The sequence below is a fragment of the Eschrichtius robustus genome, chromosome 1 (assembly GCF_028021215.1).
Source record: "Eschrichtius robustus isolate mEscRob2 chromosome 1, mEscRob2.pri, whole genome shotgun sequence".
NCBI lineage: Eukaryota > Metazoa > Chordata > Mammalia > Artiodactyla > Eschrichtiidae > Eschrichtius > Eschrichtius robustus.
In genome coordinates this window covers 11,732,627-11,750,608 of record NC_090824.1, presented here as the reverse complement: position 1 = coordinate 11,750,608, position 17,982 = coordinate 11,732,627, and the positions used below count along the sequence as shown (strand labels likewise).

The 17,982-nt window shown below is 38.0% G+C and overlaps 1 protein-coding gene across 2 annotated transcripts in view; it reads left to right on the top strand.

Moving 5' to 3' along the window:
- Positions 1-17,982, top strand: part of GOLGA5 (golgin A5) — a 43,595-nt gene that overhangs the window by 9,177 nt on the left and 16,436 nt on the right. For both annotated transcript variants that reach the window (XR_011073641.1, XM_068541330.1), the window contains exons 3-9: positions 1,094-1,321; positions 2,210-2,429; positions 2,880-3,003; positions 5,360-5,563; positions 9,395-9,565; positions 12,003-12,131; positions 15,411-15,509. Coding sequence is in view for 1 of the 2 variants with exons in the window: in XM_068541330.1 (XP_068397431.1) it covers positions 1,094-1,321; positions 2,210-2,429; positions 2,880-3,003; positions 5,360-5,563; positions 9,395-9,565; positions 12,003-12,131; positions 15,411-15,509 (1,175 nt within the window). In the remaining variant the exon portion in view is untranslated. The remainder of the gene's footprint in view (positions 1-1,093; positions 1,322-2,209; positions 2,430-2,879; positions 3,004-5,359; positions 5,564-9,394; positions 9,566-12,002; positions 12,132-15,410; positions 15,510-17,982) is intronic.

The following is a 17,982-nucleotide window of genomic DNA, read 5'->3' as shown; positions in this document are numbered from 1 at the left end:
CAGCATGTTAGTGAGAGTCACTCATGTTATTGAGTATATTAATAATTCTTTTTTATTGTGTAGTATTTTACTGTAGTATTATACCACAATTTACCCAGTCTCTTTTATGGACATTGGGGTTTTTCCAGTTTTTGTTTTTTGTGAATAAAGGTGCTATGAACATTTTGGTACTTGTCTTTTGGTGGGAAAATGTTTTTATTTCTCTTCAATAAATACCCAGGAATGGATTTACTGGGTCAAAAGGTAGGTACATGTTTAATTTCATAAGAAATTGTGAATACTTCCCCACAGTATTTATATCATTTGTATTGCCACCAGCAATCTGTCTATAAGAGTTCCATATCTTCACCAACATTTTGTGTTGTCTTTTTAATTTTAGCCATCTAGCGGGTGTGTTTTGGTCCTTGTTGTGGTTTTAATTTGCATTTCCTTGATCACTAAAGATGTTGAGAACCTTTTCATTTAGATATAGTTCATTTTTTAGCACATACTTAATTTTTTTGAAGTAAGTAAAAACTGTATTTGCATCACATTTAGTAACAAAAGCAAGATGAAACTGAATTAATGAGTGTCTGAATTAATGAGTATCTCTTTGGGTGAGGCAGTTTAGACTCCAGTTTGGTATATAACAAATTGCTCTGACCTGTTATTACTCTCCTTGCCTTGAAACCCACAGCTGTTCTTTTATGCCTTTCCAATATTTTCAATGTTGAAACTTCTCCCTTTTTTTCAAAAATGGTTCATAGACAGAAGGGAGACCAAAACCCTTGTTTACCTAAACCCAACCATGTAAATTTCTCTGCTTTTTTTTTTTTTTCCCCTTCCCAGAACTGTATTCTTGTATCTTTTCTTTATCACCATTTGTTCAGTGTATCCACACTTTGAGGGTCCTTACAGATCTAGAGGCTGTATGTATGAGAATGAAATTTCATCAGAGGGAAGTCTATTAAAAATTTAAGTTTACCTTTTACGGTGTTTTAGCTATAGCAGTCGCAGTCAACTTGAGCCAAAAGGCATTCTACCACAGTAAGCTACTAGTGCGTATATAGTGAGCATTCCAATGTAACAAAGATGTATTTGCTTTTTTTTACAGAAGCCTCTAATAATTCAGATTCTGGCCATGAAGGCCAAGAGATTTCTTCAAAGGAAAATGTATCATCAGGTGCTGCCTGTGCTGATCACAAGCCAGTGCCTAAAGATGACGGGCGATCACATGAACTATCTAATCTTCGACTGGAGAATCAACTGCTGAGGAATGAAGTTCAGTCTTTAAATCAAGAAATGGCCTCATTACTTCAGAGATCCAAGGAAACTCAAGAGGGTAGAGCCTTATTTAAATTACCCAGGGTTAGGAATTTAGCATTTCAAAAATAAACTAAAAACTTGATTATATCTAAACTATTAGAAAGATTTTAGATGGGACTTGTAAAATAGTGTTTTCACAGAAATATAAGGCCCAGATTTGGAAATGGGACCAATCATCCTCCCACCCACCTGAAACAGAACACTGGCCTATTTGGTCATTCTTTAGAAACCACAAATAGGAAGATAGTTTAAGCCTTGTTAGACTGACTTTAGAAGAAGCTTCACTTTAACCCAGACTAATTTAGACATAGAAATAGTTTTTCCAGAGACCCTGTACAGTTTGCTTCAATATTTAATTTTTTTTTTTTTTTGGTTGGCACTCTGCACTGCATTGCTCTTTCTGCACCAATTTTCTAGGTTAAAAGAACATCTTTTTGCCACAGTAATTGAAAGAAACATTTCTTTCCAGTGTTTATCTTCAGGTTTTGTTTTTGTTTCTTTTGGTCTTACTGGGGTGTACATCGTCTGCCCTTGATTTGGATGTGCATTCTTTCCTATCTGTAGCAGAACTCCAAAAATCCACTGACCATTTTAATCTTGTGAACTCTCGGCTGTCTACTGGTGTTGGCTCCCAAATGCTTTATGACATATCTCCAGAAAAAAACATTTGTAGAAGAGCAGCTAGCTTCATGCCTGTTTCCAACCAATTAACTGTAATATAGATATGAATGTTGGCCTTGGAAAATGGAGGTCCCTCTTGGAGCAAAAATTTTGAAGATACTTGTAAGCTCCTAATTTTGGCAATAAGTACTAAAGGGATTCAAAGGAGACTCCATGTGTGCTCTGAGAAAGATGTGTTTACTTGTATGGAGAAATTTCTTTCTTTTTCTTTTTTTTTTTAAAGAATTAAACAAAGCAAGAGCAAGAGTTGAAAAGTGGAATGTTGACCATTCAAAGAGTGATCGAATAACTCGAGAACTTCGAGCACAAGTAGATGACCTGACTGAAGCGGTGGCTGCAAAGGATTCCCAGCTGGCTGTACTGAAAGTGAGACTCCAAGAAGCTGACCAGCTGCTGAATACTCGCACAGAAGCGCTGGAAGCCTTACAGAGTGAAAAATCACGGTAGCTAATTCTATTAATAATGAGAAAATGAGCTAGAATGTTTATCAGTGCAAGTAATGATAAACATGGTAGTAAATACTGTCTTATGAAAATTTAACTTTGTAAATTTACGAGAGAAAATGTAGCTCTTGGTAATGCTGGAAATGTGTGTGGTTAAAAATGGATTTATTATCTGAATCTTGAGATGCATTGTTAGCAAATTCTGAATTTAAAAATATTTGAAGAGCAGTGTCGTTAATCTTTTGACGTACAGTGATGTGTGGCGTGTGCTTATATTTGGATGCCTAAAAATATAGATTACAGTCCATGAAAAGGGAAAGAGATTTCTCTAAGAATGTTTTAGTCAAACCATCTTTTTTGTGCTAATATGCCAATGCTCTAAAAATTATTCTACCTTTTCACTTGTATACTGTGGAAATGAGTTATTTCAAGGGATGTCTTTTCTTTTAGAATAATGCAGGATCACAGCGAAGGTAGTAGCCTGCAGAATCAAGCTCTACAAACTCTTCAGGAGAGATTGCACGAAGCAGATGCCACTCTGAAGAGAGAGCAGGAGAGCTATAAACAAATGCAGGTTAGAATGGGGACAGCAGGGCTCTTTTATTATTTGGATGAGGAGGAATCGCTTTACACTGTTCATAACATATTTACTGTAATAAAATTCTGCAGTGCATTTCAGAAAATTCTGTTTCTGTGGCAAAAACTAAGTATTTGAAAATTTAGCTTGATCCTTGCTAGATTTAATTTTCTATGTTGAAAAACAATTAAAATACTTAATATTCATTAGATATATACATCTTTTCATTTAATTTGGTTGTGTAGCCAGCATTACCATTATTTGATTAAAAGCTGATTTGAGACATCTCATTCTTTTTAAGCTTTTTCTGATTCCAATTTAATCTGATTCTGTTATTTCAAGAGAAAGTTGTACATAATGTTTATTTAGAGTTTTACACTGAAGTGAATTTTTGCATCTAGTTTAGTGATTTTCAGCTCTGTCTACACATTAGAACCTCCTGTGTGGTTTTAACACTCTGATGCTGAGTCTTCATTCCCAGGGAGTCAGATCCCATTGTATGAGGTAGGGCATAGGTGTTGGTGATTTGGATTTATATGATTTGCAGGTGTAGCTAATGGGTAGTCAGGGTTGAGAACCGTTGGCTCAGACTGTCTTTTCAACAGGTGAAAATAGTTCAGCCCTAAAAGTAAATAACAGGTAATATAGACTTTAAAAATTTTTTATTAATATATTTTATTTACCACAGTAAAATATCCCAAAGTACTATCATCTCATCATGTAGTTAATGTTAAGAATTATTCATGAGATATTTTACATTCTTTTTTGCATACTGATTCTTTTAAATATGGTGTGTTTTACACTTACAGCACATCTCAATTCATTCTCTAAATTTTCTTCAGAAATACTTGATCTGTACTTAGATTTCATAAAATTTATAGGTGAAAAAGTTGTTCTAAACATACTCAGAATAACAGTTCCTCAAAAAGTTAAGCATAGGGTCACCATATGCCGCAGCAGTTCTGTGCCTAGGTATATACCCAAGAAAATTGGAAATACATGTCCACACAAAAACTTGTACATGAATGTTCATAGCAGCATTATTCATAATAGCCCCAAACTGGAAACAATACAACGTCCATCAGTTGCTGAATGGATAAACAAAATGTTGTATATCCGCACTGGGAGATATCATTCAGCCATAAAGAGGAATGAATTATTGACTCATGCTATAACATGCATGAACCTTTAAAACATTATCCTAAGTGAAGAAAGGCAGACACAAAAGGCCACATATTGTTGATTCCATTTGTATGAAATGTCCAGAATAGGCAAATCTATAGAGAAAGAAAGTAGATAAATGGTTGCCAGGGGCTGGGAGGGAGGGGGACGTATGGGTAGAGGATTTCTATTTGGGGTGAAAATGTTCTGAAATTAGATAATGACAAATGGTTGCACAACTCTGAGAACACTACACTGAATTGTATTCAGGAATACACTGAATTGTACACCCTAAAAGGGTGAACTCTATGGAATGTGAATTATATCTCCATAAATCTGTTACTAATTGAATTGAGCTTCAGTATTTATGTTAAATTAATTAAAATGAATAAACATAAAAATGCAGTTCTCAGTTGCAGACACATTTCACATGCTCAGTGTGCCTCGCTGATGGTCCTCGTGCTCCTTTTCTTCCAAATGGGAGTTAAGATTGGATCAGAGGTTTGTGGGCTTTAGTTATTGGCGTAAACTAATAAAAGCTTTCTGACTTCTGTCTCACCTTCTGAGTTTTTTGGTTATGGGAGCTTTTGAAAATAAGGGTAAAATATAAATAATTCTCAGAACTAAATTTAGGCTAAGGGACAGACCATGTGTTTTTTAGAGTGTACTTTAAAAGTTTCTTAAGCTAAAAAAATTAGAGGGAATAGTTTATTAGAAAAACTGAAATAAAGGAAAAACATTAGCCATGATATTAGAAAAGATGTAGCTGTGTACTTGTGTCTTCCATTTGTTTTCTAATAGACCTTCTAGTTTTCTGTAGACCTTTATTCATTGATCAGCTAGTGTCAGACCAGACCTAGTATCCAAGTGACCAGATTCACCTGGGAAACTTCTTAAAAAACAGATTCCCAAGCCCAGTCTTGGAAATTCCAATTCAGTTAAGCCCAAGGAAGGCCCTGGGCAGCTGTATTTTTAACAGACTCCCTCACTGATTTTGATGAATTGCCATGTTTGGGAACCACAACCTTAGAGTTCCTGTTCTTCAGTTCCTAACAAATGAAGAACTTTTTTTTACCTTCCTGTTATGTTGTTGGGCTGAGCTAATAAATCCCATAAGATATCTAAATGGATGGTTGTAAAGTATACCTCAAAGCAAAATGATATAATAAGTATAATATAAACTTTGTCACAGAGCGAGTTTTCTGCACGCCTTAATAAAATGGGAGCGGAGCGCCAGAATTTGGCAGAAGCAGTTACCCTGGTGGAAAGAAAATACTCAGATGAGAAGAAGAGAGCGGATGAGCTACAGCAGCAAATCAAAATGCTTAAGTCCAACTTGGAGTCCTCTAAGCAGGAATTAATTGACTACAAGCAAAAAGCTACTAGAATACTCCAGGTAAGTGTGAGATGCACATGTGTGAATGTTAAGATAGGCCAGATGACCGAGAGACATTCTGAGACTTTTTACAGATCTGTGAGATACTTTGTTACTGTTTGACTGGGTTGGCTTGCTTCAGGTGCCTTGCTCTTCTTAGAAATATTATAAAAAAGATGAAATGTCTCCCGTTTCTACCACTTTTTTCCTTTTAAGAAAAAAATTCATTCTGCCACTACCTAGTTCAGGTCTTCAACCTGTCACCTTAATCACCGTGATAAATAATTTCAGTGTTTGTTTTTAACAGTTGTTATGTTCTTCCTTGTTGATCCTCTTTTGAATTTTTCAGAGTGACTGGTCTAGGCCTCCTCCAGCTCTCAGATCTCCTCTCCCAGCTTTTCCCCCCCCCCTTAGATCTAAGACTGTAGTCATCTAATGTAGTTTTCAACTTCTCTTTCCTTTGCCTTTCATATCAGAGTGAAGACGTGTCCTTTCATTTTTCTTTTTCTGGGATAATTCTTCCTCCTGTGCATTGATTCCATCTCCTTTCACCTCATTTAAGCCCTTTCTCCATAAGTCTGTCCTCTTTCTTCCATCATTGATGTGCATTGATTCCATCTCCTTTCACCTCATTTAAGCCCTTTCTCCATAAGTCTGTCCTCTTTCTTCCTCTGTATCTTTCTCTCTGCTGCCTTCTTCTGGCTCAGCTTGCTCAACAGCACATGGTTACTTAGTGGAAGAACAAAGACCAGATCTTGAAACGCCTAACTGAGGAAAAAACATTGCTTTTGGCTCTTTTGACCACTTTGATCCATTTCGCTGTCCTTCTCCTTTCTTTTAATGCCAGACGTGCGACATCTGCCAGACGTGTGATATCTGCTGTCTTCATTTTAGAACTGTTAACTTTAACTCTTTTATGTAATTTCAGTCCCCACTACATTTCTGAAATTGTCTTCTCAAAAGTCTTTAGTGACCTAAATGCTTTCTGTCCTCTGACTAGTTTCCATCTACTTTGATTTTGGTAGAGCTTTTTGACCCTGTGAATCCTCCTACCTTCTTGAAAGTTGCCTTCTAATGTTGCTTGTACTGCCTTAGCTCTCTGTCTTCTCTTTACTGCTGTTTCTGTTGGGTCCTCTTCTTCTGTCCTTTTTTGTTATTCTTTTTTATTTTGCTTTGTCATATACTCTGCTTCTGTCACTTGATGTGACTTCAGCATGGCTCCAACTTCCCACCTGGCTTCTGAATGCCTGCCATGCTTCTCTATGTGGGATGTCCCAACCCCCAAATCAGCTTCCCCTCCATTCTCCTGTTTTTGTAAGTGATATTGCCACCTTCCTAGGCAGTGAAGCTTGAAACTGCAGTGTCATTTTGACGCCACCTTTTTCCTTTAGCGCCTGCCTCCTATTGGCTATGAACACCTTTTTTATTCTACCTCCGTGAAATATCATATCCATCTCCTCTAAACTCTTCTTTCTAATTATTTGTGTTGTATCGGTGTAATTTGTTAATTCATCTAAGAGGTACTTAATTGAGCACCTAACTATTCACTAGGCACTTTGATAGGTGCTGAGGATACTGAGCTCAAAAGATGTGTCCTCTTTCTTAAGGGAGCATTCAGTTTAGTGGGACAACACTAAACTGAAGTGAGGCAATTGATAAAATGAAATTATTGACGCAGTACTATGGGAGCTTGAAAGAAGAAGTCCTTAAAACCTGCCTGGAGATGTCAGGGATCACTGGAGATGCTGTATGAAGAGGAACTTGAAGGATGAGTAGGAAGACTCATGATAGGGAGGAGATTTCAGATAGAACAGCCTGTGCCAGAGCAAAGCGGGCCTGAGGGAACATGGTGTATTTAGGAGACTGCAGCTAGTTCTCTGTTGCTAGAGCATCAAGTATTAGAGATTAAGAGATGAGAGAGAAAACTCAATGACAGCAGATGCCAGATTGTGGAAGGCCTTGCATACCATGCAGAGGAGTTTTGATTTTATCCTATAGGTGATGGTAGGGGGTGGGGAGGTTTCAGAGGATTTGAGCAGCATGATCAGATTTGGGTGTAAGAGCTGTGGCAGCCATGAAGAGGTCAGGGGAGTGTTGGATGTCTGTCTTGTTTATCGTTGAATCCCCAGCACAGTGCCTGGCCCTTAGTAGGTACTCAGTAAATTGTTGAATACATCGAAGGGATGAGGAGTGGGATGGTGAGATGTAGATGATAAAGAGGCTTTTATCAAAAATAATGGTAAGAAATTATGAGGACCTGATCTAAGTTTGTGGCAGTGAGGATGACAAACCAGGGACTGCTAGGAGAAATGTAGGAGGTAGAATATATGAGACTTGGAGACTTAATTGGAAGAAGAGAGAAAAAGGTAAATGGAATCTAGGATGATTCCAGGTTTCTGGTTTGAGTGTACTAATGATGTTCCCATGTACTACTGCAAAAGGGAAAAAAGGAAAGACAGCAGGTTAGGATTGAAGGAGATTATGATAAATTATGCTGAGTTTGCAAAATTGATGTGACATCGAGGTGAAAGTATCAGGAAGGCCATCAGAAATGTAGGCCTGAAGCTCAGTAGAGAGGTCTGCTCTTTAGCTACATGGAGGTATGGATATATAAATACAGATGTAGATCTAATCATGTTTATTATAGAAAATTTGAAAAATACATAAAAGCTTGAAGACATCACCCATAATTCTACCACGTAAAAAGGAGAAACTATTTTTGATGGAGGAGAGTGACTTTCAAATATTTATGGTGAAGGAACCAATGGTCCTTTTTATTACTGGCCTAGGATTACAGCACTTTTTAAACTAGTCTTCCCATGTCAAATCTCTTCTTCCAACTTATCCTTTATACTAGGTGTCGGCAGACTTTTTCTGTAAGGGGCCAAATAGTACCTTTTGTAGACTTTGAGGGCTGTATGTGATCTCCATCACATATTCTTTGTCTTTACTTTTTTATAATCCTTTGAAAATGTAAAAAACCATTCTTAGCTTAGTGAGCTATACAAACAAAGGCCAGAGGCCAGACCTGGCCCATCAACCATAGTTTGTGAGCTACTGCTTTAAACCTCTGCCACAGTTACCCTCCTCAAACGCACCTCTGGTCATATCACTTCCTGGTAACTGGCTCTGGACTGCCCAGTACAATTCACACATTTTAGCCTGGTATCCGAAGCCCTCACACACTGGTCCTGACATTCTGTCTGAATGCATCCCAGGTTACTCTTGGGCCCTTGTGCTTTTTCATTTTATGCTTTGTCCTCTGTTTTCTCTCCACCTTTTAAAATCTTAGCCATTTTCCAGGACCAGTATAAGAGCTATCTTTCAAGTAAAGCCTTCTCTTCCCCAGAAGTGTTTTTTTTTCTGCTCAGAACTCTGCAGGTAATCTTACTGTATAGCCTTCTCTCAGCTTGGGTTTATTGCCTTGTATCGGATATTTGTCACTTCCCTTTTAGTTTATAAGGCAGAGGGCACTATCTGGAGTGACATTGTCTTTATTACATGGGACACTTAGAACAGTGCCAAACCCATTGTAGGTTCTCCATAAATATTTGTTGAGTGGAATGTGATCGTGGGCGGGGGGTGAAGTATAAGAAAGGATGAGAAGAAAGTATGAGAAGAATCTTGTTAATAACAAGTTATCAACAATAACATGGTCCTGGGGACTACAGTCCAAGAACACTGTACAGCAAAGCTCTGTTGCATTTTTATCCCTATGGATTTAACATTCTGTGGACTTTCTCTGGTGGAGAATATAATTGGAATATTCCCATAACAGTTTAATTGGTGTGTGGTAGATGATATTCAGTGTACAAGCTAATCTCTGCTTTGCTATTCTTTTTTTTATGATAGTCTAAAGAAAAATTGATTAACAGCTTAAAGGAAGGATCTGGATTTGAAGGCCTAGATAGCAGTACTGCAAATAGCGTGGAACTAGAAGAACTTCGGCATGAGAAGGAGATGCAAAGGGAGGAAATACAGAAACTGATGGGTCAGATACATCAGCTGAGATCTGAATTACAGGTAAGATTCATTACCGTTCAGCTTCACAGACAGCCATTTACCCTCAGATATTAGTAGCTTGAGACATGATGGATTCTGTATTTTGGGGGAAGGGTATTGGTGAAATAATGTGTGAAACTTTGGGAATATTAGTTACCATATAGAAGTGAATCTAAAGCAATAGGTTTCTTGTCCATTGATTGACTTAAAGTTACAGGAATAAGAAAGATAGGTGACTAGATTCATTCATTCAGCAAATACTTACCAGGTATTTGCCATGTGCCAGGCATCTTCTAGGCTTAGAGCTATAACAGAACCAGACGATCTTCATATTTATGGACCTAACATTCTAGTGGTTAAAAACAAATTAGATTTGGGCTTGTTTCTAAAACTAGAGTGTTGTCTAATATTAGAATGGGCTTAGGGATGATCTTTTATAGTTTCATGCATAATCTTATAATTTATAGTTTGTGTAATTAATATATTTAATCTAAAGGTAAAATTGGGCCACTTATTTATCTTAAACATGGGGCCTTTGACATAGGAGGGGTCTCTGAGGATGGGAAAGATAAAAGTGTGGGGTAATGAGCCTTCTGTTCTTAAAAAAGAAAAACAAAAACAAACCAACTTTCTGCCAAGAATACTTATCCATGCATTGACTTAGGAAATTATTGATTTGTAAGATGTACATGAACAACAGTGGCAAGTGTGGAAGTTGTGAGAATGGGCTGGCTTGTCTGGGGCATGGGTTTGACTGTCAGATCTAGATGCAGATCCTGTATCCTGGCTTTGGCACTTAGTAGATGTGTTACTTTACACCAGGTACCACATCTCACTGAGCCTTAGTTTTCTCATCTGTAGGTTGCAGATGAGAACAAGGTTCTCTTGAGAATAAGGTATACTATGTATAAAGGGCCTAGCATTGTTCCTGAAACATAATAGTCTCAGTAAATAGTAGCTGCTATTATTTCTGGGGTTTTTTCTTACTGTCCTTTAAAGTGTAGGATCTTTTTTCTCTAAATGATTTTGAATTCCAATGACTTCAGTCCCATGAATTTGAAATTGAATAAATGCTAAACTTTTTCATACCTATTCTGTGTCTTTTGGGTGAGATTATGAAAAATATGATTTGTTTTACTTTAATATCTCACCCCTACCCCGGCATCATTGATGACATTGACACATTTTCCTATCCTTTCTCAAGAAGTTTATGAAACTGATAATAAGGACTGTAGGATTAGGGCTGGCAAAATGGAAGAATTGTTAATTATAGCAGCTGTCATTTGCTGAGCACTTCATGTGCCAAGCGCTGCACAAAGCCCTCGACATATGTCCTTTCATTTATTCCTTACCAGAACCCCGTGAGGGAGATGATGCATTCTCATTTTACAGTTTGAAGAAATTTAGGTACAGAGAAGAAAAGTAACTTGCCATGACTCGTAAAGTAGCAGAGCCAGGATTAGAACCCAGTCTGTCCGATTCCAGGACGTGTATCCTTAACCACTGCGCTTACTGCCTATCTCTTGAGAATTCATCGGATTTAGTCAAATTGATAACAAAGATCAGTCTACTTTCTACTCACCCTGAAAATGGTAGGGAAAAATAATTTACCTTATTGCTGTTTTCCACTAAGTCCACAAAGTCGTGTGAATTTAGAGTATTTTACTGTGATTATCTGGGAGTATCATTAATCTATCAGTTCTTTCAAACAATACGCAAAGTGCCAGAATTTGTGGAGATGAGTATATAACACAATGTACCAAAAGATAAAAAGCAAAGTTAAGATGCCAGTTTTTGTTTCATGTAGTACTGTATGAATGGACTTGTACTTATTAACCCATAGAGGGAAAATACAGAAACCTAGAGCAATGTTCTGTGCCACTAGTGGATTTCACAGATATCTAGAAGCTGGTTTTTGAGTTTGAGGAAGTGAGAATAGCGACACCAAGTGAAGAAGTTAGAGTGAGAAATATGGGAAGATGTGAAAACAGATAATAGTAATAGAGCTAAAAAAGAAATATACTAACCTCAGGTGATATGAGAGAAAAGTTATTTTTACTGTATGTTACTGTATGTTGATACCCACACATGTACAAAAACTAATTATAACCTGCAATTTCAGGGGACTAAGGCAGTGAAGTCCTTTTTGATGTTACATTTCTATTCTTGAAATTGTTGCTTTTGAGTAGAGAGATACGTCTCCCAGTGAGCCGCTGTCTGCTCATGCGCATTAAACCAAACGGTTTCTGCTGCGGCATCCTGTTCATTTCTCTCACCATTTGCCGTGTTACGTAATGAAGTGCCAGTTTTTGTGCTCCTTTTAGTCTGCGTCTGTGTCTCATTCATCTTTATCCCTCCAGTGCCTGCTGAGCCCTGTTCACAGCACGTGATGATCACTCAGTAAATACTGAACTGAACAGTTCATTATTGCTTTCACATGTACGGTTCATCTCTTTAGGATATGGAGGCTCAGCAGGTTAGTGAAGCGGAATCAGCAAGAGAACAATTACAGGATCTGCAAGACCAAATAGCTGGACAAAAAGCAGCTAAACAGGAACTAGAGGCCGAATTGGACCGACAGAAGCAGGTAAGGATTTTAGATTGATGATTACCTAGGAAGACTGTCCACTAGCGGTCATATGAGGAGACTTCTAGTAAAGCAGCGTACTGAAATTCTTAGAGGATGAGCTCAGACGTCCCTCCTACCTTATTAACCCACCCTCCTCATTGTTTGTTTGTTTGTTTGTTTTTTAATTATTATTTATTTATTTATTTATGATTGTGTTGGGTCTTCGTTTCTGTGCAAGGGCTTTCCTTAGTTGCGGCAAGCGGGGGCCACTCCTCATCGCGGTGCGCGGGCCTCTCACTATCGCAGCCTCTCTTGTTGCGGAGCACAGGTTCCAGACGCGCAGGCTCAGTAGTTGTGGCTCACAGGCCCAGTCGCTCCGTGGCATGTGGGATCCTCCCAGACCAGGGCTCGAACCCGTGTCCCCAGCATTGGCAGGCAGACTCTCAACCAGTGCGCCACCAAGGAGGCCCTGTTTGTTTGTTTTAACAGGTGAAAAATAGCGACACAAAATGATTTTGAGACTTGCTTAATATCACACAGCTAATTAGAGAATAGAATAGAATCCAGGATTCCTGTCCCAGAGCCCAGAATTCTTTCTGCTGCTCTGTCTGTATTTTATTGTATCTCCTTGTCAGAGTATGTATGTTAGAACACTTGAAAACATCAGTTGATTTTTGTATTTTATCAGATTTTTACCTTCTAGAAACAGTAGCAACTTTTATTTAATAGAAATATAAATACAACATTAGTGCCATAATAGACTGCTTTTTCTGTTTTGAGAAAAAATGCTTATAACAGACTTTACTTACAAATCATGTTTAAAATTATATTTCATTATTCAATTAGCAGTTGCCTGCTCTCCAAGCCAAATTATTTTACTTTAATGTACTTATATGATAGTTTCAGTACTAACACAGTTAAACATGTTTACAGTCACATTTTCACAATAGGAATCTATATTTAATATTCGTAACATCTATAATTTACTGAGTAACAACGTTGTTATAGGTGCTTAGCATACATTATCTTATTTCATCTTCACAATAAAATCACTATTCTCTTCATTTTACAAAAGGGAAAGAAAGCTTTGTATATTTCTCAGTGCATCACTTATAACGTTTCCAGCTTTGCATATTTATATTCTTTAAAGATTTTTTTTCATTAGGATTTATCATTTCTGAAACCGGTTCTATTTTCAGGGAAGTGTTTGTTTTTATTATGACAGTGATCTCCTGAGTAGTAAGAGAAAAATTCACCGAGTAACAACCTGTAGGGTACATCATAGGCTATCTTAGATAATTTGGTTGTAAGATTAGCTCTCCTTTCAGAAATTGCATTTTAATTTATTTAAGGAGCTAGTATATATTAAAAGACAAGAATTTGATGTTCTTGATGTTTAGTGAGAGAACTTTCATTTTATTATGGCTGATGGTTTTACACATCCACTTGCAGTGCCCTTTTCTAAAATGAGGGAGTTAAGTAAAGGAAAGTGGAGCTGAATGTAGCTCTAGGCTATTTATTTAGTAATCAGATGTTCTGGATGGGAAGTACTTAATCTTGGGATTAAATAGTCCTTTAAGTAATATAAGTAAATTTCAGCCTTAAGTTTTATGCTAGCCTAGAGCTTAAAAGAAACTGGGCAGGGGCTTCCCTGGTGGCGCAGTGGTTGAGAAGCTGCCTGCCAGTGCAGGGGACACGGGTTCGAGCCCTGGTCTGGGAGGATCCCACATGCCGTGGAGCAACTAGGCCCGTGAGCCACAATTACTGAGCCTGCGCATCTGGAGCCTGTGCTCCGCAACAGGAGAGGCCGCGATAATAAGAGGCCCGCGCACCACGATGAAGAGTGGCCCCCGCTTGCCACAACTAGAGAAAGCCCTCGCACAGAAACGAAGACCCAACACAGCCATAAATAAATAAATAAATAAATAAATAAAATAAACCCGAAGTTTAAAAAAAAAAAAAAAGTAAGCTGAAATATTTAGTTTAAAAAAAAAAAAAAAGAAACTGGGCAAACCTTCTTGTAAATTATGATTCCCTCCCTAACCTAATTACCTTCCCATTTTCTCTTTTCTCACTTATCTCAGTTTTTTTAGTCTGTGAAGTGAGCAGGTTGAACTAAATGTCTAAAGTAGTCTCTAGCAGTTTGATTCCCTATCACGTTACTTCTTCATACAGCTCCCTTTACTTTGCACCGTTAAGCATAATGCTTTTGAAGGTACTTAGTTAATGATTTACTCTTTCTTCCCTGGCATTGCTTTACTCTTTAATTCTGACCTGACTCTTACTGATCCTGTCCATCGTACAAACTAGTTTGGTGCAGTTGTTAGTGAACTTGGAGGTATTTCTTTTTTTCCTCTCTCTGTGTTTTATCAGTGATGGAGCAAAACAGGTGCAAGATATTGCCTGATAAAAATAAGCCCGTGAAAAGCTGCCCAAAATCATCAGGGAAATGCAAATTGAAACCACAGTGAGATATCACTACATGCCCACTATAATAGCCACACTTACAGAGACTGACAGTACCAAATGTTGGAAAGGATGTGGAAGAACTGGAACTCTCTCATATTCCTGTAGGAATGCAAAATGGTACAGGTATTTTGAAAACCATTCAGAAAACAGTTTGGCAGGTTTTCTTCCTTTATGCTAGGCATACACTTATCATATGATCCAGCAGTTCTGTTCCTACATTTTTCTACCCAAGAAAAATGAAAACATATGACCAATAAAGACTTGTGCTTTGGGACTTCCCTGGTGGCACAATGGTTAAGAATCCACCTGCCACTGCAGGGGACTCGGGTTCAAGCCCTGGTCTGGGAAGATCCCACATGCCGCAGAGCAGCTAAGCCCGTGCGCCACAACTACTGAGCCTGAGCTCTAGAGCCCGTGAGCCACAACTACTGAAGCCCACGCACCTAGAATCCGTGCTCTGCAACAAGAAAAGCCACTGCAGTGAGAAGCCCACACACCACAACGAAGAGTAGCCCCCGCTCTCCGCCACTAGAGAAAAGCCCGCACGCAGCAATGAAGACCCAACGCAGCCAAAAAATAGATAAATAAATAAATTTATTTAAAAAAAAAAAAGACTTGTGCTTAGATAGTCATCATATACAAATTGATACATCATGCTGAAGTATTAACTTTTCATCAGATCCCTTGAAGTCTGTTCATTTACTCATTCGGTGTATACGCAGCACATATTGATCAAGTGCCTACCTTGTGTCAGGCATTGTTTCAGGTACTGGAGATGACATAGGGAGCACTAACTTAGCTTTTGTTTATTTGTGCCTCACTTTATAGGAATTCCACTACATGGAAGAAGATCTGTATCGAACAAAGAACACATTGCAAAGCAGAATTAAAGATCGAGAAGATGAAATTCAAAAACTCAGGAATCAGGTATGAAGCAGCATTCACAACTTGGGCAGAGATACCATTGTAAAACTACATTTTTTTCAGAGATACAGTAAGACTTTCTTTTCCCGTATTTTCACCTGAATCCTATTGTTGGAGTAGTGAGGTAAGTTATTTTCAATGTGATATAGAATTTTCATCGAATGCCATTTGAGTCTGCATTTGCTGTATTCTAGGGCTTGCTTCTTATACCGGTATCTTGTAACCAGTCACCCAAGGAGATGTGAGTTACTCCAGAATTTCATACCATCTAACTTCAGTGGTAGTTTTGCTGATTGCCAGTTTTATAATTGTGTTTTCCTAAGAAAAATCCAACAATACATTTTCTTATTAATAGATCTTTCATTAGAGTCACTAAGACCTTTTTATAACTGAAAATGTGAAACATAGAAAATAACATGTGCCTACCACTCAGATTTGCCAGTCTTTATCATTAACTGACAAAATTGTGCATTCACTTACCCTGTCATTATACACTGTCCTTTCCTCTCTTATAGTCACATGATTGACTTAATAAATAATGAACTTATTGATCATTTAAATAATTTGCATAAAGATTGACTAGTTCATTTTTCAGTTAGGTGATGACTTTGTTTGAACATGAAAAGTCAAATAATTTAATTTTTTTAAGTTCTTAGACTTCTTAGTAGTCCATAACTTAAAATGTTTAAAAACTTTAAATTTTTATAAGAGTTGGGGACAGCTAACTGATTTTGACTGTTCCCTTCTCCTTCCCTTTCCTACATTTGTGAAATGATTACAAATGGTAAGATGACTTGCTAACAGAAAATTAAAGAAAAGAAAGGAGCATAAACCACCAATCAGTTTAATGCTTAGGTAAACATTCCAATATTTTAAAAATATTTATTGAGTACGTACTATGTCTAAGATATTGTGGTATTTTTGTTAATCAAGAATTAACCATAGGAGGTTATCTCTTAAAGATTTTTCATCTAAGTAAGAAGGAAGTAGTACAATTTAAAAAGATATCAACCCCTTAATACACTGCAAACAAAACAAAACCCCACTCAATCAGTGAGTTAAGATATATACTGAATGAACAATAAAAAATGCTGTTTCTGCTTATCTTATTACCTTTGGGCCTCCTTGGAGAAAAATATCTTGGTTAAAAAATTACATTGCATGGGAGTTCCCTGGTGGTCCAGTGGTTAGGAGTCTGCCTTCCAGTGCAGGGGACGTGGGTTCGATCCCTGGCCGGGGAACTAGGATTCCACATGCTGCGGGGCAACTGGTCCCGTGTGCTGCAACTGGTGAGCCTGCGTGCTCTAGAGTCTGCACACCACAAACTAGAGAGAAGCCTGTGTACCACGACGAAGAGCCTGCTTGCCACAACGAAAGATCCCATGTGCCACAAAGACACAACGCAGCCAAATAAATTTAAAAAAAAAAAAATTACATTGCAGTTTGACTATTTTTTCATTCTTTAAAAACTATTTTATGGGACTAGATAAAAACTTGTGGAAAAAAATGAACCTTGATCTTTATCTCCTAGTTAGACTTGTAAAATTAACAAAAATTGATTTGGAATGAAGCTAGGCGTAAGCTACAAAGCTCCCACAAGAAAGTATAGGGAAATCTTTTGCAATTTTGGAGAAGACAGATTTCTTAGGACACAGAAAGCACTAACCATAGACGGAAAAAGTGATAAAATTGGACTTCATCAAAATTAAAAATTTTTGCTCGTCAAAAGACTCCATTACAGGGGGCTTCCCTGGTGGCGCAGTGGTTGAGAGTCTGCCTGCCAATGCAGGGGACACGGGTTCGAGCCCTGGTCTGGGAGGATCCCACATGCCGCGGAGCAACTGGGCCCGTGAGCCACAATTACTGAGCCTGCGCGTCTGGAGCCTGTGCTCCGCAATAAGAGAGGCCGCGATAGTGAGAAGCCCGCGCACTGCGATGAAGAGTGGCCCCCGCTTGCCACAACTAGAGAAAGCCCTCGCACAGAAACGAAGACCCAACACAGTCGTAAATAATAAAAATAAATAAATTAAAAAAAAAAAAAAAAAAAGACTCCATTACAAAAATGAAAAGAGGTCAGCAACAGACTGGGAGGAGCTATTTACAATACATACAGCTGACAGAGGATTTGTAACCAGGATAAGAACTCTTACTAAAAATAAAGAGCTGCACAACTAATTTTTTTTTTTAATGGACAAAAGACTTGGGTAGACAGTTCACAAAAGAAGATTATGAATAGCCAAATAAGCACATGAATAGGTGCTCAAAATCATTAGTCATCAGGGAAATGCAAATTAAAACCTCAGGGAGATACAGCACTTCACACCCACTAGACTGGCAGAAAGTGAAAAGATTGGCAATACCACGTGTTGAAGATGTGGTGCAGTTGGAACTGTCATACTCTGCTGGTGGAAGGGTACAGTAGTACAGCCACTTTGGAAAACTGGCTGTTTCTGGTAAGATTAACAACATACATCTA